We start from the raw sequence: 25,442 nt of genomic DNA on the forward strand, positions 1-25,442 counted from the left end.
AAGCGAGCAGAAGTGGCAAGTGCGTCTCAGGCCGACTTGGGGTACCCCAAAGCAGGCACAAGGCACCATAGGGGATCGGAACTTTTGAGCATGGGGAGCCGGGGCAGTGGTGGCACCAAATAAGAAAAAAACAATGCACCACTGAGAAGTGTTCCTGGGTCCTACACGGAAAACATTACCTTCCCATAAGGCCCTGTGCTAGGCCCCAGGGACCCTCACGTAAGTGCTTCAAATCCAGGGTGAGTCTCTGACAAACTAGTGGTACCCCAAAGTGGACAGAAGAACCCTGAGGGGAAGGTAAGGTTTGAGGAAGGGGATGTGTGTCAGCTGCATGGGGAAAAAACCAAAAACACACTGGCGAGAAGCGTTCCTGCATCCCCCAGGAAAGACACTGCCTTCCCATCAGCCACTGTGCTTGGTCCCAAGGACCTGGCTTCCCTGTTTCCAGACCAGGGTGCGTCTTGGACCCGGTAGTGGTAAAACAAAGAGGGTATTAGGCCCCCGAGGGGAAATTAAGGTTTGAGGGAGGGAAGTTGGGGCACCTGTGGCAGAAAAGATAAAAAACAAACTACCAAGAAGCGTTCCTGGGTCATCCCTGGACGAATGTGTCTTCCCATCAGCCCCTGCACTACCTGTTGACCCTTATGTCCCTGGTTCAGATCCTGGTTGTTTCTCATGCACACTAGGTGTACCACAACCCTGGCAGAAGGCCCCTGAGTGGAAGGTAAGGTGCCGGGAGATGAGGCAACTGAGAGAAAGGAAAACAAATGCTCTACTGAGATACGGGGCCTGTGTCCCCCATATATGAAAGTGCCTTAAATAAGCCCCTATGCTGTGAACCGGGGACTCTGGCATCCCTGGCTCAAATACAGGGTGCATCTTGGGTTCGCTAGGGGTACCCCAAAGTGGGCAAAAGGCCCCTGAGGGAAAGGTAAACTGTCAGGGAAGGGAGTTGAGGCACTGGTGGAAGAAAAAAAAGAAAGAAAATCGTGCAACTGAGAAGCGTTCCTGAGTCCACCACAGGTAAAAGTGCCTTATCACCAGTCTGTGGGTCATTCCCTGGGGACCCTGGCATCCATGGTTCAAAATCAGGGTGTGTTATGGGCCCTAGAGGAGTACTCCAAAACGGACAGAGACCCAGAGGGGAATTGAGTTTAGGAGGGCATATGGGGCTCTTGTGGCAGAAAAAGAAAAATAAAACTTGCAGACGGGAAGTGTCCCTGAGCTCCCGAGGGACAAAAGTGCCTTCTGATCAGCCCCATCGCTGGGCAGAGGGAACCCTGGGGTCCGTGGTTCAAACTTAGGGTGCCTTTCAGGCCCGTTAAGGGTACCACAAAGTGAGCTGGAGGCTCCTGAGGGGAGCCTCCATCCGTTTTTTTATTCTGCAACATGTGCCAACTACCCTCTCTCCAAAGAGGGTTGGAGTGAGGGTAGTAATGTTAGAGCGAGGGTAGTTTGGCACATGTTGAAGAATAAAAAAAACATGCCGCCAAGAAGCGTTCCTGGTTTCCACAGTCGAATGTGCCTTCCCATGAGTCCCTGCACAGGTACTTGGAGAGCTTGGCATACCTGGTTTGAACGCAGGCTGTGTCTCGGTCCAGACAGTGGTACCACGAATCAGAGAGAAGATCCCCTGCTTGGAATATAAGGTTGGAGGGTGGTATGGTGAGGCGCCAGTTGCAGAAAAAAAATTTGCAACCTCGAGAATAGGGGCATGGGTCGCCACGGACCAAATGCCTTCCCATCAGCCCCTTCGCTGGGCCTTGGTGACCCTACAGACCCGGGTTCAAATGTAGGGTGAATCGCGGGAATGCGAAGGTTACCCCAAAGCGAGCATAAGTCCCCTGAGGTAAAGGAAAATAGTGAGGGAGGTGAGGAGGTGTACCAGTGGTAGAGAAAAGTAATCACGACCTCGAGAAGCTATCCTGGGTCCCCCACGGATGAAAGTACCTTACCGTCAGCCCCGGCACTGGGCCCCGAGAACACTGGAGACCCTGATTCGACGCAGGGAGTGTTTCAGACATGCTATTGATACCCAAAAGAGGGACGAAGGCCCCTGAGGGGAAGGTCAGGTTGAGGGCAGGGAGGCAGGTGACCTGTGGAATAAAAAAAAAAAAAAAAAAAACCTCCGCTGAAAAGAGTTTATTGACTGCATGGAAGAAAGTGCATTCCCATCAGCGCCTCCGGTGGGCCCCGGGGACCATGGCCTTCCCAGTTTGAACCCAGGGTGTGTTCTGGGCCAACTTCGGGTACCCCAAAGCAGGCACAAGGCACCAGAGGGGATCGCAACTTTTGAGTGAGGGGAGCTGTGTCACTGGTGGCAACAAATAAGAAAAAAACAACGCACCACTGAGAAGTATTCCTGGGTCCTACATGGAAAACATTACCTTCCAATAAGGCCCTGCGCTAGGCCCCAGGGACAATGGCATACCTGGTTCAAACCCAGGGTGTGTCTTGGTCCCAGTAGAGGTACCCCAAAGGGGACAGAAGAATCCTGAGGGGAAGGTCAGATTTGAGGAAGATTATGCAGTTCAGCTGTGTGGCAAAAAGTCCAAAAACACACTGTTGAGAAGCGTTCTTGCATCCCCCAGGAAAGAAACTGCCTTCCCATCAGCCCCTGTGCTGGTTCCCAGGGACTTTGGCATCCCTGGTTCGAATACAGGGTGCATCTTGGGTTCACAAAGGGTACCCCAAAGTGGGTAAAACTCCCCTGAGGGAAAGGTAAACAGTGAGGGAGAAGAGATGGGTCACCAGTGGCAGAAAGAAAAGAAAGAGAATCTCGCCACAGAGAAGGGTTCCTGGGTCCACCACAGAGGAAAGTTCCTTCCTTTAGTCTGTGCACTGGGCCCTGGGAAGCCTACCGTCCATGGTTCAAAAGCAGGGTGCATCTCGGGCCCACCAGGGGTACTCTGAAATGGACAGAAAGACCCTGAGGGGAAGGTGAGCTTAGAAGGAAGGCATATGGGGTTCTGTGGCAGAAAAAGAAAGAAAAACACGCCAGCAAGGAGTGTTCCTGGGCTTCCCAGGTACGAGAGTGCCTTCCCATCAGACCCAATGCTGGGCCATGGGTACACTGTGGTGCCTGGCTCGAACTTAGGGTGACTTGCAGGCCCATTAGGTGTACCACAAAGAGGGAAGGAGCCTCCTGTGGCGATAGTAAGTTGGGAGTGTGGGGAAGTGGGACACATGAGGCAGAAAAAAAAAACCATGCCACCAAGAAGCATTCCTGGGTCTCCATGTATGGAAGTGCCTTCCCATGAGCCCCTGCGCTGGTACCTGGAGACTTTGGCATCCCTAGTTCAAACTCAGGGTGAGTCTCTGTCCAGGTATGGCTACCACAAATCAGAGAGAAAGCCCTGATGGGAACATAAGGTTTGAGGGAGGGATGGTAAGGCATCTGTTGGAGAAAAAAAAACGCCAAGCTGAGAAGTGGGGCATGGGTAGCCACGGACCAAAATGCCTTCCTTTCAGCCCCTTCGCTGGGTCATGGGTACCTTGCAGTCTGTGGTTCCAATGAACTCGAAGGGTATCCCAAAGTGAGCAGATTCTTGAGAACTCGAAGGGTACCCCAAAGTGAGCAGATGTCCCCTGAGGAGAAGATAAATAGTGAGGGAAGTGAGGTGGTGCACCAGTGGCAGAAAGAAATAATTGCAATGCCGAGAAGCTCTTCTGGGTCACCCACAGATGAAAGTGCCTTCCCATCAGCCCTCAGAACTGTGCCCCGGGAACACTGGAGTCCCTGGGTCGACCACAGGCTGCGTTTCAAACATGCTAGTGGTACCCAAAAGCAGGACAAAGCCCCTGAGAGGAAGTTAAGGTTCGAGGGTGGATAGGTGGGTTACCTGTGGAATAAAAAAGAAAAAAAGGGCTGCTGAGAAGTATTCCTTGCCACCCATGGAAGAAAGTGCCTTCCGTCAGTGCCTGCGATGGGCCCCAGGTACAGTGGCCAACCCGGTTCGTGAGTTTGTGTGAGTGTGAGTGTGAGTGTGAGAGTGTGAGTGTGAGTGAATGTGAGTGACCATGAGTGTTAGTGTCTGTGAGTGTGACAGCGTGAGTGTGCGAGTGTGCATGTGAGGGTGAGTGTGTGAGGGTGTGAGTGAAAGTGAGTGCGCTTGAGTGTGTGAATTTGTGGGTGAGAATGTGAGTGACTATGAGCAAGTGTGTATGAGTGTGTGTGAGTGCGTGTGAGCATGAGGGAAAGTGTGAGAACAAGTGTAAGTGAAAATGAGTGTGTGTTTGCAAGTGTGAGTTTGTGTATGTGTGTGTGAGTGACCATGTTAGTGTCTGTGAGTACGTGTTAGTGTCTGTGATTACAAGTGTGTTGAGTGTGCTAGTGTGTGTGTGGACGAGTGGGTGAGGATGAGTGTGTGAGAGTGGGGTTGAGTGAGTGTTGAGTGTGTGAGTGAAAAATGTGAGTGTGAGCAAGAGTGTGAGTGTGTGAATGTGAGTGTGAGAGTTTGTGTGTGAGAGGGAGAGTGTAAGTGTGTGTGTAAGGGAAAGTGAGAGAGTGTGTGTTGTGTGAGTGATCGTGTGTCCATGAGTGTGACAGTGTGAGTGGGTGTGCGACTGTGTCTTTGAGTGTGTGAGGGTGTGAGTGAAGGTGTGTGTATGGGTGTGAGGGGTTGAGTGCGTGTGTGTTTGAAAGTGAGAAGGTGAGTGACTTGAGCGAGAGTCTGAGTGTGTGTGAGCGAGTGTGTGGGTGAGTGTGCATGTGGGTGAGTTTGTGAGTGTATATGTGAGGGAGTGTGTAAACGTGTGTGAAAGTAAGTGTGTGAGAGTATGACCGTGTTAGTCTGTGTGATAGTGTGAGTGTGCGAGTGTGAGTGTGCGTGAGTGTGTGAGTGAAAATGTGAGAATGTGTGAGTGGGGTTGAGTGTGAGAATGTGAGATTGTGCATGAGAATGTGAGATTGTGCATGAGAATGTGAGTGAGAGTGTGAGTGCGTGTGTGTGAATGTGAGTTTGTGTGCAAGAGGGAAAGTGTGTAAGAGAGTGAATGAGTGCGTTTGTGTGAGAATGAGTGTGAGTGTGTGAGTCACCGTGTGTCTGTGACTTTGAGAGTATGAGTGTTCGAGTGTGTGAGTCAGCATGTGAGAGGGTGATTGTGAGTGAAGGTGAGAGTGAGCGTGTGGGTGTGAGTGGGCTTGAATGTGTAAGAATGTGAGTGTGAGCAAGTGTGTGTGAGTGTGGATGAGTTTGTGAGTGGGTTAGTGTGTGTGAGGCAGTGTGAGTGTGTGAGTGAAAGTGTGAGTGTGAGTGTGAATGAGAGTGAATGTGAATGAGAGTGAGTGTATATGACTGTGTGAGGGTGCTTGCATGTGAGTATGAATGTGTGTTAGTGACTGTGAGTGATTGTGTGAGTGCGAGTGAATGAGTGTTTGAGAGCTGGGTTACCTGTGGTATTACAACAAAAAATGAAAACGGGCCATCAAGAAGCATTTGTTGCCCCCACGGAAGAAAGTGCCTTCCCATGAGCCCCTGCGCTGCTACCTGAAGATTCTGGTATCCCTGGTTCGAACCCAAGGTGCATCTCGGTCCAGGTAGGGTACCATAAATCTCAGAGAAGGCCCCTGATTGGAATATAAAGTTTGAGGGAGGGATGGTGAGGCACCTGTTGAAGAAAAAGAAAACTGTGAGTGTGAGTTTGAGTGTGAGAGTGTGTGTGAGTTTGTGTGTGTGTTTGTGACTGTGTGTGTGAGCGACTATAAGTGTGTCTGTGAGTGTGACAGTGTGAGTGTGTGAGTCTGTGCATGTGAGTCAGGGTGAGTGTAAGGGTGTGAGTGAAAGTGTGAGAGTGTGAGTGTGGTTGAATGTGTGTGAGTGTGAGTTTCTGAATGAGAATGTGAGAGTAACTGTGAGCAACAGTGTTTGAGTGTGTGAGTGTGCACGTGGGTGTGTGTGAGTGTGAATGTGCATGATGGAGAGTGTGTAAGTGAAAATGAGTGTGTGAGAGTGAGAGTGAGAGTATGAGAAAGTGTGAGGGTGAATGTGTGAGTGCAGGTGTGTATTACTGTGAGGGTGCCTGTGTGAGTCTGAATGTGAGTGTGAGTGACTGTGTGAGTGATTGTGTGTTTGTGAGCTGGGTGACCTGTAGTATTACAACAAAAAATAAAAAAGGGCCATCGAGAAGCATTTCTTGTCCCCCACGGAAGAAAGTGCCTTCCCAAAAGACCCTGCACTGGGCCCCGGGGACCGTGGCCTAACTGGCTCAAAACCAGGGTTTTTCTCTGTAACACTATGGGTGCCCCAAAGAAGTAAGAATTCACCAGAGGGGAAGTTAAGTTTTGAGGAAGGGGAGCTGGTGCACTTGTGGCTGAAAAAATAAAAAGAAAATCGCACCACTTAGAGGCGTTTCTGGGTCCCACACAGACAACAGTGTCTTCATATCAGACCCTGCACTGTCCCCTTGGGACCGTGGCATCCCTGGTTTGAAATCAGGGTGCATCTCGGTCCCTGCAGGGGTACTCCAAAACTGACAGAACCTGAGGGGAAGGTGAGGTTAGAAGGAGGGCACATGGGGCTTCTGTGGCAGAAAAAGAAAAAAATGGGAGCCAGCGAGGAGCATTCCTGGGCTCCCAAGGGACGAAAGTGCCTTCCCATCAGACACAGCACAGTTCTGTGGGCACCCTGGGTTCACTGGTTGGAACCCAGTGTGCCTACTGGGCCCATTAGGAGCACCACAAAGAGGGTCGGAGGCTCCTGAGGGGATAGTAAGGTTGGAGAGAGGGGTGGTGGGGCATAAGTGGCAGAAAAAATAAAACGTGCTGCCAAGAAGTGTTCCTGGGACTCCACGGATGTAAGTGCCGTCCCATGAGCCCCTGCGCTGGTACCTGAAGATCCTGGCGGCCCTGGTTCGACCCCAGGGTGTGTCTCCGGCAAGATAGGATACCACAAATCACTGAGAAGGCCCCTGATGGGAAGATAAAGTTTGAGGGAAGGAAGGTGAAGCTCCTGATGGAGAAAAAATAAACTATGAGTGAGTGTGAATTAAAGTGGGTATGACTGTATGTCAGTGTGTGTAAGTTTATGTAAGTGTGTGTGTGCGCGTGCGCAATTGTGAGTGTGAGAGAATGTGAGTGATCATGAGTGTTAGTGTCTGAGTGTGACAGTGTGAGTGGGTGAGTATGCGAGCATGAGTGTGCGTGTGTGTGTGATGGTGAGTGTGAAAGTGTGAGAGTGTGAGTGGAGTTGTGTGTGAGTTTGAATTTGTGAGAATGTGAGTGTGTGTGTGTGAATGTGCATGTGTGTGTGTGAATGAGTGTGAGGGCGGGTGTATGTGTATAAGTGAAAGTGTGTGAGTTTGTGTGAGAGTGAGAGTGTGAGTGTGAGTGACCTTGAATGTTAGTGTCTGAGTGTGACAGCGTGGGTGAGTGTGCGACTGAGCGTTCGTGTGTGTGAGCATGAGTGTGAGTGAAAGTGTGAGAGTGTAGGTGTGAGTGGGATTGAGTGTGAGTTTGCGAGTGAGAATGTGAGTGACTGTGAGCAAGGGTGTGAGAGTGGGAGTGTGAGTGTGCATGAGTGTGTGTGTGAGTGAAAGTGAGTGTGAGTGTATGAGTGAATGAGTGTGAGTTTGAGTGTGTGAGTGAGGCTGCTTATGTATGTGTGTATGAATGGGTGAGTGTGATTGTGTGAGTGTGAGTTAGTGTGTGAGTGTTTGTGAGCTGGGTTACCTGTGGTATTACAACAAAAAATAAAAACAGGTGATCGAGAAGCATTCCTTTTCCCCCAAGGAAGGAAGTGCCTTCCCGACAGCCCCTACACTGGGCCCCGGGGACCATGGCCAAACCAGCTCAAAACCACGGTGTGTCTCGGTAACACTATGGGTACCTCAAAGAAGGAAGAAGGCACCGGAGGGGAAGTTAAGCATTGAGGAATGGGAGCTGGTGCACTTGTGGCAGAAAAAAATAAAACAAAATCACACCGCTTAGAAGCATTCCTGAGTCCCACATGGACAACAGTGCCTTCATAACAGGCCCTGCACTGGCCCCTGGGGAAAGTGGCATCCATGATTTGAAATCAGGGCACGTCTCGGGCCCTGCAAGGGTACTCCATAAAGGACAGAAAAGACCCTGGGGGAAGGTGAGGTTAGAAGGAGGGCGTATGGGGCTCCTGTGGCAGAAAAAGAAAAAAATGGATGCCAGTGAGGAGTGTTCCTGCGCTCCCCAGGGACAAAAGTGCCTTCCATCAGCCATAGCACTGCTCTTTGGGCACCCTGGGTTCCCTGGTTAGAACCCAGTGTGCCTATCGGGCCTGTTAGGGATACCACAAAGAGGGCCAGAGGCTCCTGAGGGGATAGTAAGGTTGGAGAGAGGGGAGGTTGGGCATATGTGGCAGGAAAAAATAACCCGTGCTGCCAAGAAGTTTTCCTGGGTCTCCATGGACAAAAGTGCCTTCCCATGATCCTCTGTGCTGGTACCTGAAGAAACTGGCGTCCCTGGTTCGAACCCCGGGTGCGTCTTGGGCCAGGTAGGTTACCACAAGGCACAGAGAAGGCCCCTGATGGGAAGATGATGTTTGAGGGAAGGATGGTGAGACACCTGTAAAGATAAAGATATTCCACTAAATTTCATTTTTATTATGACATAAGACAACTGGTAATAGGCAACATAATTGAAAAAACTTCTCAGTAAATTCAATTTGGCCTTGGCCTAAGAGTATAGATAAATAAACTAAGAGTTTATAATCTCATAATAAACCTGCACATTTACAGTCAGTTGGTTTTACATAAGGATAACAAAAGAACAAAATGGGAAAAGAATAGTCTTTTCAACCAATGGTGTTGGGACAACTGGGTATTCATATGCAAAAAATAAATAAATTTGGAGCAAATATCTTATTTAAAAATTAACTCACAATTGAACTGCTAACTGTAACAGCTGAAACTATAAAACTTTCAGAAGAAAGTTTTAAAACTTTTCAGAAGAAAACCTTTGTGACTGCATTTGGCAGTGTTTTCTTAGCTATGACTCCAAAGGTAAAACGGATTCAATGGACTTCAAAATTGAAAAGTGCTGTGTCTGAGAAGACAGTATCAAGAAGTGAAAAGGCAAGACACTGAGTAGAAGAAAGTATTTGAAAAGCATATATCTGATAAGCAACTTACATATATAGGATATTTAAAGAAACTTTGCAATTCATAGTAACAAGATAACTCAATTTAAAAAATGGGCAAAGATTCTGAACAGATATATCTGCAAAGAAGATATAAAGATGGATAATGAGCACATTGATAGATGCTAGATGTAATGAGTCATTAGGAAAATGTAAATCAAAACCACATGTGGTATCACTTCACACCACAGGATAAAAATCTTTGTTCAATAAAAAAGAGAAAGTGTTAGGAAAAATGTAAAGAAATTCAAACCCTTATCCCATGCTGCTGGGAATGTAAAGTGGCACAACCACTTTGGAAAACAAATTGGCAGCTCCTCAAAAGGTTAAGTATGAAGTCACCATATGACTCAGAATTTCCAGTCATAAAGATATACTCCAGGAAAATAGAAAGATATGCAAGCACAAAAACTCATATGTAAATGTCTACAGCAACATTATTAATAGGAGTCCAAAAGTGGAGGGAATCAAAACGTCCATCACCTTTGGGTGGGAAAGAGCCCAAAGGTCCATCACCTGGTGAACGGATAAATAACTGTTTGATGCATCCATACACTGGAGTATTACTCGGCAATAAGAAGAAATTAAGCACTGATCCTGATCTTAGGAGGAGACAGCAAAATGCCTAGGCAGATATGGAAGGGTCCCTGGAGAATCTCCAACCAGCCCACAAGTGTTTACACCAGATGCTATGTGCAGAGAAGGTGACCCGGACTTGTCTTGCCTGCACATGCCAGCAGTGGACCAGAGGCCCACATACACTGGTGGGATGGGGTGGAGCCACCAGGAATTCGTGCCTTATGCAGGGGAGGAGACTGGTCACTTCAGCTAATGTGTTCCTGGCATTCAATTGTGAGGTGGAAATCTGTTGGCAGGACCCCTCTCTTTACTGAGAGATATCCTTTTCACATAATAAAGTCTGTCCTCCTCACCCTTCAATGTGTCTGCGTGCTTAATTTTTCCTAATCATGAAAGAATAATCCAGATTTAGCTGAACTAAGGAGAAAAACCCCACATCAATACCTGCTACAACACAGATGCAGCATGAAAAGTTATGCTAAGTGAAATAAGCCAGTCGCAGTAGATCACTTGTTTTATATTTCAGAGTCTTATAGGCAAATCTATACAAAGAAGGTTGGTGGTTCCCTAAGGCTTAGGGAGGAAGGGAAAACTAGTGAAGATGGCTAAATGATGTGGGGTTTGCTTTTAGGGTGATGAAAATGTTCTAAAATTGATTGTAATGATGACGGCATAACTCTCTGAAAATACTAAAGTCAGTGACTTGTATATCTTAAATGAGTGAATTGCATGGTGGGTTCATTATTTCTCAATAAACCCGTTACCCACCACCCCCCTCCACCACACATTAATTGGGTACTAGTGATCTGGAGACAGGTACTGCTTGGTTTCAGATCACTGGCCAGAGTTCAAGACATGAGAGAAACAACAGTGTGTCCTTTTTATAGAAACAAGATTTATATTTTGAAAACTATCCTTTTCACTAGTATGAAGTCTGTAAAATTAAATGAAAAATCTTTCTTTCACTCTTTAAAGCACTGAGAGATTTACATTGAGGAATAAGACCCTGTTTTCTTTGGCCCCAATTTCTATCTAAAGGGCCTGGGAATCACACACTTCAAACTATAAAATCTCATCAGATGGATATTTTTAACACTTATAATGTGGCTTACTTTCTTTTTTTTTTTTTTTTTTTTTGAGGCGGAGTCTCGCTCTGTCACCCAGGCTGGAGTGCAGTGGCCGGATCTCAGCTCACTGCAAGCTCCGCCTCCCGGGTTCACGCCATTCTCCTGCCTCAAGACTCCCGAGTAGCTGGGACTACAGGCGCCCGCCACCTCGCCCGGCTAGATTTTTGTATTTTTCAGTAGAGACGGGGTTTCACCGGGTTAGCCAGGATGGTCTTGATCTCCTGACCTCGTGATCCACCCGTCTCGGCCTCCCAAAGTGCTGGGATTACAGGCTTGAGCCACCGCGCCCGGCCATAATGTGGCTTACTTTCTACCCTGATTCTGGTACAGCATCACAGAGAGAAGAAGCTGAAGGAAATCAAAATATTTAACCCCAAATATTTTTTTTTTGACATATTTTGAAATGGCTGCTGCAGAGACAAGAGATTGAAATGGCCCTCATTAATGTAAGCCAGTCTCTCCCCTTCTAGGTATTCCCAGATCTGGGAAATAACTAACAGCCTGATGCATTTAAAGTATTAAAATATATAATTACCCTCTATTTTCTCAACATATTTTGGCAGAATTTGGGTTTTTCCATTATTAATATTTTCCCAAATTACATGATTTTAAAGCCCAAAACTGATTTAAAATTATTGTACATTGGAATATAAATCATTCTATTATAAAGATAAACGCATTTGTATGTTCACTGCAGCACTATTCTCAATAGCAAAGACATTGAATCAACCCAGATGTCCCTCACTGATAAATGGGATAAAGATAAAGTGGTATATACGCACCATGGAGTCATAAAAATGAATGAGATCAAACACTTTCCAGGGACGTGGATGAACTCAAAGCTGTTATCATCAGGAAACTAATCCAGGGACAAAAAACCAAAGACTACATTTTCTCACTTATAAGTGGGAGCCGAACGGTGAGAACACATGGAATTGGGGAGGGGAACAACAAACACTGGGGCCTAATGGAGTCAGGAGGCAGAGCATCAACATCAATAGCTAATTCCTGTGGGGCTTAACATCCAGGTGATGGATTGATAGGTGCAGCAAACCATCATGGCACACGCTTACCTATGTAACAAACCTGCACGTCTCACACATGTAATCAAATCCTTAAGATAATTTTTTTTAAAAAAATTACCTTATGTTTTAGCTTCTTAATCAGAATATCCATTTTCAGTTGATCTGTTTTTAAGTCTCCATGACAACCGAAGTCTTCATTTCCAAATGCACTTAACAAATTTATTGACATTTCCAGGAGTTTCTTATACCTGCAGAAGTGCACAGAATTAGTAAATAAAGTATTTTTAAGAGTAAATATTTAATAATCGTTTAAACAGATATTGTGCTATGGCATATCAAAGAAACAAATCTATAAACTATGATCCTTTCAGTTTCAACTGACCATACTTTGGAAGCATTCTATATGAAATTATAATCTTAGATAAATAATACAAAGAACAATGTTATGGCAAATATGGCAGATAAAGTGACATTATAACCATACAGTTTTTGTGTTGTTGTTGTTGCTTTTTGAGATGGAATTTCACTCTTTTTGTCCAGGCTGAAATGCAATGGTGTGATCTCAGCTCCCTGCAACCTCTGCTTCCTGGATTCAAGTGATTCTCCTGCCTCCACCTCCCAGGTAGCTGGGATTACAGGTGTGTACCACCACTCTGGGATCATTTTGTATTTTTAGTAGAAATAATGTTTCACCATGTTGGTCGGACTGGTCTTGAACTCCTGACCTCAAATGATCCACTCACCTTGGCCTCCCAAAGTGCTGGGATTACAAGTGTGAGCCACCACACCTGGTCTAACCATAACTTTTTGTAAATAAACTATTCATATCCATATTGGTATACTAAGATAAAATAACCTATTACTAAATATAAGCCATAATCCAGAGATGAGTAACCAAGATATAAAAGTAACACACATATGTTTGAAAAAGACACAAAAATACATTTTGATACCCATTGACCACCGTCTATAAGAAGAAAAAAAAGTACACACAAAAAGCATCAAGGACATTATTCAATGTAGAAAAAGAGAAGAAAACATCTTTAATATCTGAGTTAAGGAGAAAATGGAAACAGGCAGTTTTAGAAAAAAGGAAAGGGGCAGAGAGTTGTGTGATGATTTAAAGACTTTGAAGAAGAGATCTAAAGATCTTTGGTGACATAATGTCAACAAAATGAAAGAGATACAAAACCACATAGAGAAAGGAAATGACAGAAATCAGAAAACCAACTTAAGGGTTCAGGAAATAAATAGAAAAGTAGCTGTGTTCAGGGCTTCAAAAACACATTCCATTAAAACATAAAAAATCTGTGACCAAAACATGAATGCTCATTTTACTTTTAAGTTTTACAAATATTTTTATATATATGAAATTTATTTCTGTAAAATAGAAGTTTAATAACATGTATACTTCATGTATACAATGGAGTTATCTGTGTAAAATGAGTAAATTTCCGTGTTTTATATGTAAAAGAAAAAGAAGTGGAAACAAAATAGAAGCTACATATCAAGAAAAATTTTGATGTTAAAGAATGACACAAATAGGTCTTCTTTAAAGAATTTGAATGCAGCAGAAGATACTACAAAAGGAAGAAAAGATGATCACAGACAGCAAAAATACCTTCAGAAATAAAAATTCAAACTAGATAATGAAAAGTGCACTTGACATTATATGTCCAAGGCTTTGTCATTGTTTTCAAAATCATTAAAGAATAAGTGGCCAGGCACGGTGGCTCATGCCACTTTGGGAGGCCGAGGTGGTCAGATCATGAGTCTAGGAGTTTGAGAACAGCCTGACCAGCTTGGCAAAACCCCGTCTCTACTAAAAATGCAAAAATTAGTCGGGCGTAGTGGCACATGTACTGAGTAGCTGTAATCCCAGCTACTCAGGAGGCTGAGACAGGAGAATTGCTTGGAGGCATAGGTTGCAGTGAGCCGAGATGGCGCCATTGCACTCTAGCCTGTGAGACAGAGCCAGACTCTGTCTCAAAAAAAAAAAAAAAAAAGTAAATAAAAAGAAAATAAGTATAATATTTTGGCATTCTAAAAAACGTTCAGGTTATGTTGTTTCCCTTTTATACATATTTTTAACATAAATTTTTTCATCCCAACATTGCCCCAGCAGCTCAGCTGACTCCTGCCCCAATGACACACATACCTATAAAGTTGAGTTGTGAGTTTCTGAAATATATTTTAAAATAGAATTTGTTTAATTATGAAAATGCGGACATAAAATAAATTTGTGTCTCAATTTTAGTCAAGTAAAATTAGAGTTAAATTGATTAATGAATGATTAACCTGTTCTACAATATGAAAACCATACCCAGTTGCCTCTTCTTCTAATTCATGATTTTCCTTTCTTATTTGATTCACATTATACTCCAGTGATGATACTAACACAAAAAGTTTCTTTAACTATGAAGTTCTTATGTCCAAAGTCTAGTTGCTCTCTGGGTTTTGATCACTGATTGCAATATTTATCATCAACTCCCAGCTTCTCATGTTTTTGAGAAGTCTTACTATTGATGGTTGAAGTAGCAGAAATATAATCTAAACTATCTGAAAATAAAGTTTTTATTTATTACAATGTAAATAGTAATGCAAATTGTAATAAAGTATAAAATTTATTTCTTCACTAAAGCACTACCGTATTGTCCTCTACCCCCACAAACACACTACTTCTTTATGGTCTAATGTATTTTACAAGTCCTGTAATTGCTGTTAGACAAGTTTACTTAACTAAAATCTCTCACTTTGTTCTAAGCTTTTGGTATTTACGACAATTTCCTTTGAATCACTCAATGATGTCTACTATACATTTTGTTTTCCATGAGAAATTTGTTTATTAATAATGAAGATTCTTCAGAGATAAGAAAATATTTGAATAACTACCTTTGTGCATAAACACATTAAGGTTAAATACCCATGACATTACTGTGTGTTTCTGTGTACTAGAGACAAAAACTTCAAAAAATATTTTAATGATTATACATTAAATTAAAAACTACTTTCATTAAACTGAGATGATCTCCCCTCAATGCATGAATACCTTCAGAATTTAAAACAGAATTTAAAGCAACAGCAGTTAAAAAAGACAAAGAGGGACATTGTGTAATGATAAAAGGACTAGTCCAGCAGGAAAATATCACACTCCTAAATATATATGCACCTGACACTGGAGCTCCCAAATTTATAAAATAATTACCACTAGACCCAAGAAATGAGACAGACAACAACACAATACTAGTGGGGGACTTCAGTACTCCACTGACAGCACTAGACAGGTATCAAGACAGAAAGTCAACAAAGAAATAATGAACTCAAACTGTACCCTAGAACAAATGAACTTAACTGACATTTATAGAACATTCTACCCAAAAACTGTAAAATATACCTTCTATTCACTAGCACAAGAAACATTCTCCAAGGTAGATCATGTGATAGGCCACAAAACAAGTCTCAATAAATTTAAGAAAACTGAAATTATATCAAGTACTCTCTCAGATCACGGTGGAATAAAATTAGAAATCAACTCCAAAAGAAACCCTCAAAACCATGCAACTACACAGAAACCAAACCTGCTCCTGAATGATCATTGAGTCAACAATAAAATCAAGATGGAAGTTAAAAAATTATTTGAACTGAATAATAGTGACACAACTATCAAAACCTCTGGGATACAGCAAAGGCAGTGTTAAGAGTAAAGTTTTTAGCATTAAATGCCAACATCAAAAAGTCTGAAAAAATGCAAACAGATGATCTAAGGTCACACAGCAAGGAACCAGAAAAATCAGAACCAACCTCAAACCCAGTAGAAGAAAAGAAATAACCAAGAACCATATGAAATGAAATTGAAACAAAAAAATACAAAGATTAAACAAAAAGCTGGCTCTTTTAAAAGAAAAATAAAATTGATATACTGTTCATGCGACTGATGAAGAAAAGAGATGATCCCAATAAGCTCAATTAGAAATGAAACAGGAGGTATTACAACCAGTACTACAGAAACACAAAAGATAATTCAAAGGTACTATGAACACCTTTATGTGCATAAACTAGAAAACCCAGACGAGGCTTATAAACAAAAACTGGATATATACCCAAAGGATTGTAAGTCATGCTACTATAAAGACACATGCACACGTATGTTTATTGTGGCACTATTCACAATAGCAAAGACTTGGAACCAACCCAAATGTCCATCAATGATAGACTGGATTAAGAAAATGTGGCACATTATACACCATGGAATACTCTGCATTCATAAAAAAGGATGAGTTCACGTCCTTTATAGGGACATGGATGAAGCTGGAAACCATCATTTTCAGCAAACTATCACAAGAACAGAAAACCAAACACCACATGTTCTCACTCACAGGTGGGAATTGTAAAATGAGAACACTTGGACACAGGAAGGGGCACATCACACACTGCGGTCTGTCGTGGGGTGGGGGAGGGGGAGGGATAGCATTAGGAGATATACCTAATATAAATGATGAGTTAATAGGTGCAGCACACCAACATGGCACATGTATGCATATGTAACAAACCTGCACATTGTACCCATGTACCCCAGAACTTAAAGTATAATAAAAAAATAATAAAAATAAATTCCTGGAAATATACAATCCTCCTAGATTAAACCAGGAATAGAAACTCTGAACAAACCAATAACAAGCAGCAAGATTGAAATGGTAATAAAAGAGAAAAAAAAAAAAAAAAACGCCAACAAAAAAAGTCCAGGGCTAGATGGATTCATGGCTGAATTCTATCAAACATTCAAAGGAGAATTGGTACCAGTCCTATTGAGACTATTCCAAAAGACAGAGAAAGAGGGAATCCTCCATAAATCATTCTATTAACCCAGTATCATATCACCCTAATACCAAAACCAGGAAAGGGCATAACCAATAAAGAAAGCTACAGACCAATATCCCTGATGAACATGGATGCAAAAATTCTTAAGAAAATACTAGCTAACAGTATCCAACAACATATAAAAAAAGACAATCCACCATGATCAAGTGGGTTTTAAACCAGGGATGCAGGGATGGTTTAACATGCACAAGTCAAAAAATGTGATACACCATATAAACAGAATTAAAAACAAAAATCACATGATCATCTCAAAAGATGCAGAAAAAGCAGTTGACAAAATCAAGCATCTCCTTATCATTAAAACCCTTAGCAAAATAGAAGGAGGTAATAAAAGCCATCTATGATAAACTCACAGCCAACATTATACTGAATGAGGAAAAGTTGAAAGCTTTTCCTCTGAGAACTGGAACAAGACAAGGATGCCCACTTTCTCCACTTCTATTCAACATAGCACTGGAAGTCCTAGACAGAGCAATCAGACAAGAGAAAGAAAGAAAGGACTTCCAAATCAGTACAGAGGAAGTCAAACTGTTGCTGTTTGCTGATGACATACTCATATAACTAGAAAACCCTAAAGACTCATCCAAAAACCTCCAACTGGCAAATGAATTCAGTAAAGTTTCAGGATATCAAACTAATGTATACTAGTAAGTATCCCTGCTATACACCAACAGCAACCAAGCTGAGAATCAAATCAAGAACTCAACCCCTTTTGCAATAGCTTCAATTAAAAAAAAAAGAAACTGAGAAATATACTTAACAAAGGAGGTGAAAGACCTCTACCAGGAAAAATATGAAACACTGATGAAATAAATTATAGACAACACAAACAAATGGAAACACATCCCATGCTCTTGGATGGGAAGAATCAATATTGTGAAATGACCATACTACCAAAGCAATCTACAAATTCAATGCAATTCCCATCAAAATACCACCATTCTTCCCAGAACTTGAAAAAACAATTCTAAAATTCATATGGAACAAAGAAAGGGCCCACATAGCCAAAGCAAGACTAAGCAAAAGGAACAAATCTGGAGGCATTACATTACCTGACTTCAAACTATACTATAAGGCCATAGTCACCAAAACAGCATGATACTGGTATAAAAATGGGCACATAGACCAATGGAACAGAATAGAGAACCCAGAAATGAACCCAAATACTTACAGCCAATTGATCTTTGACAAAGCAAACAAAAACATAAAGCGTAGAAAGGACACCCTATTCAACAAATGGTGCTGGAATAATTGGCAAGCCATATGTAGAAGAATGATCCTCATCGCTCACCTTATATAAAACTCCACTTAAAATGGATCAAAGACTTAAATCTAAGACCTGAAATCATAAAAATTTTAGAAAATTATATTGGAAAAACCTTTCTAGGTATTGGCTTACGCAAAAACTTCATGACCGACAACCCAAAAGCAAATGCAACAAAAACAAAGATAAAGAGATGGGACTTCATGAAACTCAAAAGCTTCTGCACGACCCAGCCATCCCATTACTGGGTATATACCCAAAGGATTATAAATTATGCTGCTATAAAGACACATGCACACGTATGTTTATTGCAGCACTATTCACAATAGCAAAGACTTGGAATCAACCCAAATGTCCATCAGTGACAGATTGGATTAAGAAAATGTGGCACATATACACCATGGAATACTATGCAGCCATAAAAAAGGATGAGTTTGTGTCCTTTGTAGGGACATGGATGCAGCTGGAAACCATCATTCTCAGCAAACTATCACAAGAACAGAAAACCAAACACCGCATGTTCTCACTCATAGGCGGGAACTGAACAATGAGATCACTTGGACTCGGGAAGGGGAACATCACACACCGGGGCCTATCATGGGGAGGGGGGAGGGGGGAGGGATTGCATTGGGAGTTATACCTGATGTAAATGACGAGTTGATGGGTGCAGCACACCAACATGGCACAAGTATACATATGTAGCAAACCTGCACGTTGTGCACATGTACCCTACAACTTGAAGTTTAATAATAATAAATAAATTAAAAAAAAAAAAAAAAGAAGCAGCAGAGTAAACAACCCACAGAGTGGGAGAAAATCTTTGTGCTCTATACATCTGACAGAGGACTAATAACCAGAATCTACAAGGAACTCAAACAAATCAGCAACGAACAAACGAACAATCCCATCAAAAAGTGGGCTAAGGACATGAAGAGACAATTCTCAAATGAAGTTATACAAATGGCCAACCAACATATTAGAAATGCCCAATAACATTAATTATCAGGGAAATGTAAATCAAAACCACAATGTGATACCACTTTACTCCTGCAAGTATGGCCATAATCAAAAAAGAATAAAAAAAATAGATGTCTGCATGGATGTGGTGAAAACACTTTTACACTGGTAGTGGGAATGTAAATTGCTACAACAACTATGGAAAAGAGTATGGAGATTCCTTAAAAAACTAAAAGTAGATCCACTATTTGATCCAGCAATCTCACTTCTGGGTATCTACCCAGAGGAAAAGAAGTCATTATACAAAAAAGAGACTTGTACATGTATGTTTATAGCAGCACAATTTGCAACTGTAAAAATATGGAATCAGCCCAAATGCCCATCAATCAATGAGTGGATAAAGAAAATGTGACACACACACACACACACACACACACACCCCAGGGAATACTACTCAACCATAAAAGGGAATAAAATAATTGGAAATAATGGCATTTGCAGCTACCTGAATGGAATTAGACCATTAGTCTAAGTGAAGAAACGCAGAAATGGAAAAACAAACATCGTATTTTCTCACTCGTAAGTGGGAGCTAAGGTATGAGGACACAAAGTTATAAGAATGATACAATGGACTTTGGGAACTCAGGGGAAAAGGTGGGAGGGAAGTGAGGAATAAAAGACTAAACATTGGGTACAGTGTACACTGCTCGGGTGATGGGTGCACCAAAATCTTAGAATTCACCACTAAAGAACTTATTCGTATAACCAAACACCACCGGTTCCCTCAAAACCTATTGAAATAAAATAAAGAAGAAAAAAAAAAAAGACATCAGGATGGAATAAAGAACATAGTGAAATTACACATAAATACAAAAGACTTTCCTTCACCTTCAATTCTCTAAATTATGTTTTATGGATGCAACAAAATTATACTGCTATCTGATGTTGTTTATAAAACAATTTAAGACAATTGTATTACGAGTGGGAGAGGGTAAGGGACATAAAGGTAGACACAAAAGTGTCAAGCTAGTGATTTATAAGATCGTCTGCACATATTATATTTTAAAACACATATTGCTTTTGTGAAATGTGTATTTATTACACATTTTGGAATTGATAATATATGCCAAAAAGCAGCCTCTCCTTGCTGGATCTGAGACAGTCTGTCATGTAAACACATTTCTGGAAGGGACTTCATACAAATGCTTTAGATGGGGCCAACCAGCTTCCATGGTCTCTCCCTCTCTCTGTCTCTCTCTCTCACACACACACACGCCCCTTCTCCTCCCCCGACCACGTCACACCCATACAAATAAATAATAAAAACAGTAATGGAACAACAGCCCCAGAGGAAAGCTCTGTTAGGAATAAGTCTTATTTTCAAAGCTGCACAAAACCCATCCAGCGAAGTAACCTTGTGAAAAGCAACACTTTATAACTCTATAGATTGGGCTGCCCCAAATTAGCGAGATGGCTCTGTGAGTCCCACCAAGTGTGTTCTTCAAATACCCTGAGCTGTGACTCCAAGTGCGAGAGTTGACAGGAAATCCAATTTGCGGTCAGTCTATAGAAAGAGTGTTCCAGACTCTGATCGCCTTGGTACGGCCATGTGGGTCAGTGTATGGCTGTGTGGGTGTGTGGGGCTGTGTAGGTATGTGGGTCTGTGTGCAGCTGTGTGGGTTAGTGTGTAGGTGTATGACTGTGGGTGTGTTGCTGCATGGCTGTGTGGGTCAGTGTGTGACTATGTGGGTGGGTTGGTGTGTGGACGTATGACTGTGTGGGTGTGTGGCTGCATGGCTGTGTGGGTCAGTGTGTGGCTGTGTGGGTGGGTTGGTGTGTGGACGTATGACTGTGTGGGTGTGTGGCTGCATGGCTGTGTGGGTCAGTGTGTGACTGTGTGGGTTGGTGTGAGGCTGTGTGGGTTGGCGTGTTGCTGTGTGGGTCGGTGTGTTGTTGTGTGGGTCGGTGTGTTGCTGTGTGGGTTGGTGTGTGGCTGTGTGGGTGTGTGTGTGGTCACCCTGTGTAATGTGTATTCATACCCCACTATGGCAGCTTAATCTTTTCCTCCCCAGCATCCACTGGCATAATCAACTGGGGGCCTGCACAAAACCTGCCAAGTTTATATTAACGTTGGCTCAGGGAGAGATTTATTCCTTCCTAGCACAGCACAGGCTGTACCTGGCTCAGCTACGACTCTCCCATCTTTACACCCCTCACTACACTACACATACACACAAACATGCATGCACACACACAGGCGTGCGCACGTGCACATGAACACACACACACACGAGTGCCAGGTGGAACTAGTTCTGGTTAGTGTTTGGAAGGGGAACCTCCTTGGCCTCTGCCAAATATAGTCAATCACCCCGAGATTTTCAGAGCCTCTGCCTCGTTGTTTGATCTGGAAACCCCTTTCCTACTCTACCGGGGCCACAAGCACATTATAAATGCAATCTCACTTGGAGGCTTAAGTGCTAACCTGGGCTCAAACAGCCGTGTCATCTGAATGAGTAATTTACTCATTCATAAAATGGGGATGATATTAGCTGGATGACATCGTGAGGTTCCTCATTAAGGTATCATTTTAAAATGAACCCCAGTCCTTGTCCAGTGGGAGAGGCATCAGACAGAATGTCTACTCCTGCCTCAGTCCAAGATGGAATTAATCTCAGCCTGTTAGCCCTGCTAAGTCCAATCACACAAACCCTGCAGGGAGAAAGAGGAGAGCATCTGCCATACAGTCAGGCTGCCACCCTGTTCACTTACTTCTGTCCTTGCCCCTGTCCCTGAGCTCCAGACACACAGGACTCTTCATTGATCCCAGGACACACGCCCATTGCACATGCTGTGTCCTCTGCCTGGATTTCCCTTCCACCTATTCTCTGCCTAGAAAACTTATATTCATCCTTCAAAGCTGAGATCTAAAACCACCATTTATTGCAGCCTTCCATGCTCCCTCCTCTTCTCCCTCAGCCTCAAGCAGAGATAATTTCCTGGGTCATCATGGAATCTCATGAAAAGTTCTATTTGAACACTTCCCATACTTGCAACACCAGGACGTGATGTGGCTCTTCCACCAGACTGTGAACCCCTTGAAGAGAAGAGTTATGTTTATCTTTGATTCCCTAATACTCAACCCAGTGTCAAGCACGTACTAGTAAACTTAATCCATGTTTGAATGAATTATTCTTTGTGTCCTCAAAGTTTAAGTCCAAGATTGGGGCATACTAATTACCTAATGAATGCTTGTGTAAATTGTTATGAATCTATCTCTGCAGCCCCAAAGCCTAGTAGAGTTGTTTGAATGAGTGAACTGTGCCTCACTCTGGCCACTCACTATGTTTCCTGGACTGTAGTAGGTGTCAAAAAAAGGTTTGCATGAATGTTCGTTCCCCCAGCACCTGTTATAGAGTTTATCTAACTGTTGCAATTGACAATGCTCATGTTTCTCCTCAACTCAATCAGTGCAGGTTTACCTTACCTGATGATGCAATGCAGGTTCAGGGCACCAGAGGATGGGGGAGGGAAGGAGGGCTCTGCTCCACTGGTTCATTCAAGCACCCAGGCTCCTGATGGCTCTGCCAGTTTCAACAAGTGACCTTCCAGAGTCATCCTTGGTGTTGAAACCTAGCTGGAAGGTTGTGGAAAAAGCAGGAACATTTTATGGCCAGGCCAGGAACTACCCCACATCACTTCTGCTCACATTCCTTTAACTAGAATTCAGTCACTTGGTCACGCCTCACTGCAGGGAAGGCTGGAAAATGTAGCTTAAACTGTGTGCTCAAGTAAAAGTGGAAATGGGTTTGACGAACAGTAGTAAGTCCAAAAAACTTATCAATCATCCACAAATATTTGATGAACAATATGAATAATGAGTTTTTCTATACCTGGAAGCTACGTATAGGTATGTTTGCACATAGCATACACTCAATGAGTAGTTGAAATAATTCATCTTTATATCCTCAAAAGCCTTACATATTGTCTCATGTGGAGATGGTACTCAGTAAATAAATGGATGAAAAGGAGGGAGGGAGGGAGGGAAGAAGGAAGGAAGGAAGGAAGGAAGGAAGGAAGGAAGGAAGGAAGGAAGGAAGGATGGATTTAATAACAAAGGGTAGATAATGTATAGATGAATAGATGGATGGATGAAAGAAATCAAGGATGGGTGGGAGAAAAGAAGGAAGCAAAGATTTAGTAACAGATGAGTGAATAATGTATAGATGAATGGATGGGTGAAAGAAATTAAGGATGCACAGGAGGAAAGAAGGAAGGAATGAACAAATGAAAGAAGGAGAAAAGGAAGGAAAATAGTAAGAAAATATTTAATAATGGATGGATGATGGATAGATGAATGGATGAAAGAAAGGATGAGTGGGAGAAAAGGAGATGGGAGGGAGGAAGGTGTATATATATGTGCATACACACACATATATACATATACATATACATAGTCTTGTTAATATGTAACAAGAATTAGGAGTTATATACATATGCATACACACACACACACATATGTGTATGCTTGGGAAATTAAGTACTTGGAAAATTGTTACCATCATAAACTAGGGCAATGGGTCACCCCTGAGGTGTTCCTGTTAGCCCCAACTGCTCAGTCCCTGCTTAGTCCTGATCCCTTGCCCCACACCTCATTACACCCTACACAGGGACTTGACCACCTTCTAGCTTCCAAGTAGGAGTGAGCTTACCTCCAGGTTTCCTGGGTGTGGTGGCTACAGCTTCAAGTGCGAGCCATGGAAAATGGGTGGGAAGACAGAGCAAGGTTTTAGATTCAAGGTCTACACTCTGCTTGAGTGATCAACATCATTTCCATACTATAATTACATTGCCCAATTCTCCCGATTGTACTGCTATCTTGTAGGCTGTCCTAGTTGGAAGTAATTGTACTGCTATCTTGTAGGCTGTCCTAGTTGGAAGTAATCTGAAACTATGAGACATTAGATTCTGTGAAACAATCACTTCTCAAAGAAATATGGTCCTAGACAGTCATTGATAAATCCCATTAAGCCTCTTATTTCCTATTTGGTCTCTTCCGAGATGACATTGTTGATTTATGTAATGCAAACTGTGTCCCCCATATTGCCAAAGGTGAAAGATTTGCCCAGCTTTGGAGGATAAGGGCTCGGGGAGTCTAAGCCAGGGAGCAGAAGGAGGATGGCGTTGAGTTATGATAGGTGGCTAGACCAGATATATCTTGATGGATTTTTCTCCATGGTCTGCGTGATTATTCTGCTCCAGAGAACTCCTACAATGACAGCTTGCAACTACTGTGGTTTAAGTCAGAGGCCACAGGATCTGTTCTTGTGAAACTTGGTTAGCATAAAAGTAAAAGGGACGCATTTGGCTCAGAGCTCAGAGGTGCTCCACGAGGGATGCCCCAGAACTCTGAAGATGGTCCAGGAGGAGCACACATCTTTACAAAGCACCCCTGACTCCCCAATCCTAATATCCTCAGTCCCTGGCTTCTGTACCCTAAATCCAGAACTTTGCTGAGTTAGAGTGTGTTAAAATAATTGTCTTTATCTCGTGCTCTTGTAAAATTTAGGACTTGTTTGCTTAGACATCCCCCGACCCAGCCAATTTCTTCCTTACCCTGTCTTTTCTGGGTCCAGGGATGAGAGACTAAAGACTTTTGTTAAAGAGGAAAGCAAGCTGAAGTGAAAAGGAAAGAGCACTAAACTAGGAGTCAGGCAATGAAATTACAATCCCTATCTTGTGGCAAAGTTGCTGAACTGCTTTGAGCAAGTTTCGTCCCCTTTCTGGCCTGGCCTGCAACTCCCCATCTTAAGATAAGGGATTAGTGTAGGACATTTTAAAATTAGCTGCCAATATTTAAAATCAAGAGATCCCACATAAAAGAGGTTTTTTTTTTTACCTCCTCCCATAAATTCTGATTGGAAACACCAGTCTCACACTCCCACTTGGCCTCAAACAGCTGAAACTGAGTGGTGGCTTCTTGCTTTAGGTGGGGTTTGCACCTTCAGGTTAACCACAATCCCCACTACTCCCTATTGCTTTAAACCTTGCTTCACTTGCTTATGTTATCAACGGGCTCTCGTGAGCTTATGTTTATAATTTCTAAATATCTATTCCCACTCCAGCTTCATTAATCCAAAATAAACTCACTCTCACACAGAAGCCAAGTGTAAGAACCATCACCTGTGACTGCTATTTGTCAACACTAATTAGGCCTGCATGGTCCCAGTTCAGCACGCTGGACAAATTATTGAGCGCTATTAGAGGCAAGTGAGTCCTCCCATATCCCACCAAGTCCGATCTAATGGGCAGCCACACCCTCGCCCAGACTGAGAATATGGTGATACCTGGTAGACTAAAACTTCGTCTTGTTATTATCACCAAAGCCTTGAATCCGTACTAAATCTGCCCTGCATTTGATTTCTTTGTAATTCTGCCATTCCTTGGAATCAGGATGGGGATGTGGGGGGATGAGGGTGAGATGGGTAATTCTTCTCTGTCAAGA

At 42.9% G+C, this 25,442-nt stretch overlaps 1 protein-coding gene across 15 annotated transcripts in view; it reads right to left on the reverse strand.

The window, feature by feature from the left end:
• Positions 1-25,442, reverse strand: part of LOC103247538 (uncharacterized) — a 41,437-nt gene that overhangs the window by 6,685 nt on the left and 9,310 nt on the right. For 5 of the 15 annotated variants that reach the window (XR_012089941.1, XM_073008331.1, XM_073008327.1 and 2 more), the window contains exons 3-10: positions 22,425-22,574; positions 11,960-12,089; positions 8,416-8,536; positions 5,490-5,610; positions 3,495-3,588; positions 2,432-2,494; positions 1,956-2,096; positions 1,570-1,636 (exon numbers count right to left, since the gene is read on the reverse strand). Coding sequence is in view for 8 of the 15 variants with exons in the window: in XM_073008331.1 (XP_072864432.1) it covers positions 1,570-1,636; positions 1,956-2,096; positions 2,432-2,494; positions 3,495-3,588; positions 5,490-5,551 (427 nt within the window). In the remaining 7 variants the exon portion in view is untranslated. Of the gene's footprint in view, positions 1-1,569; positions 2,097-2,431; positions 2,536-3,494; positions 3,589-5,489; positions 5,611-8,415; positions 8,537-11,959; positions 12,090-22,424; positions 22,575-25,442 lie in introns of all 15 variants that reach the window. The other 10 variants (XR_012089942.1, XR_012089940.1, XM_073008336.1 and 7 more) reach the window with 4 other exon arrangements.

Source organism: Chlorocebus sabaeus, chromosome 2 (genome assembly GCF_047675955.1).
Source record: "Chlorocebus sabaeus isolate Y175 chromosome 2, mChlSab1.0.hap1, whole genome shotgun sequence".
Lineage (NCBI taxonomy): Eukaryota > Metazoa > Chordata > Mammalia > Primates > Cercopithecidae > Chlorocebus > Chlorocebus sabaeus.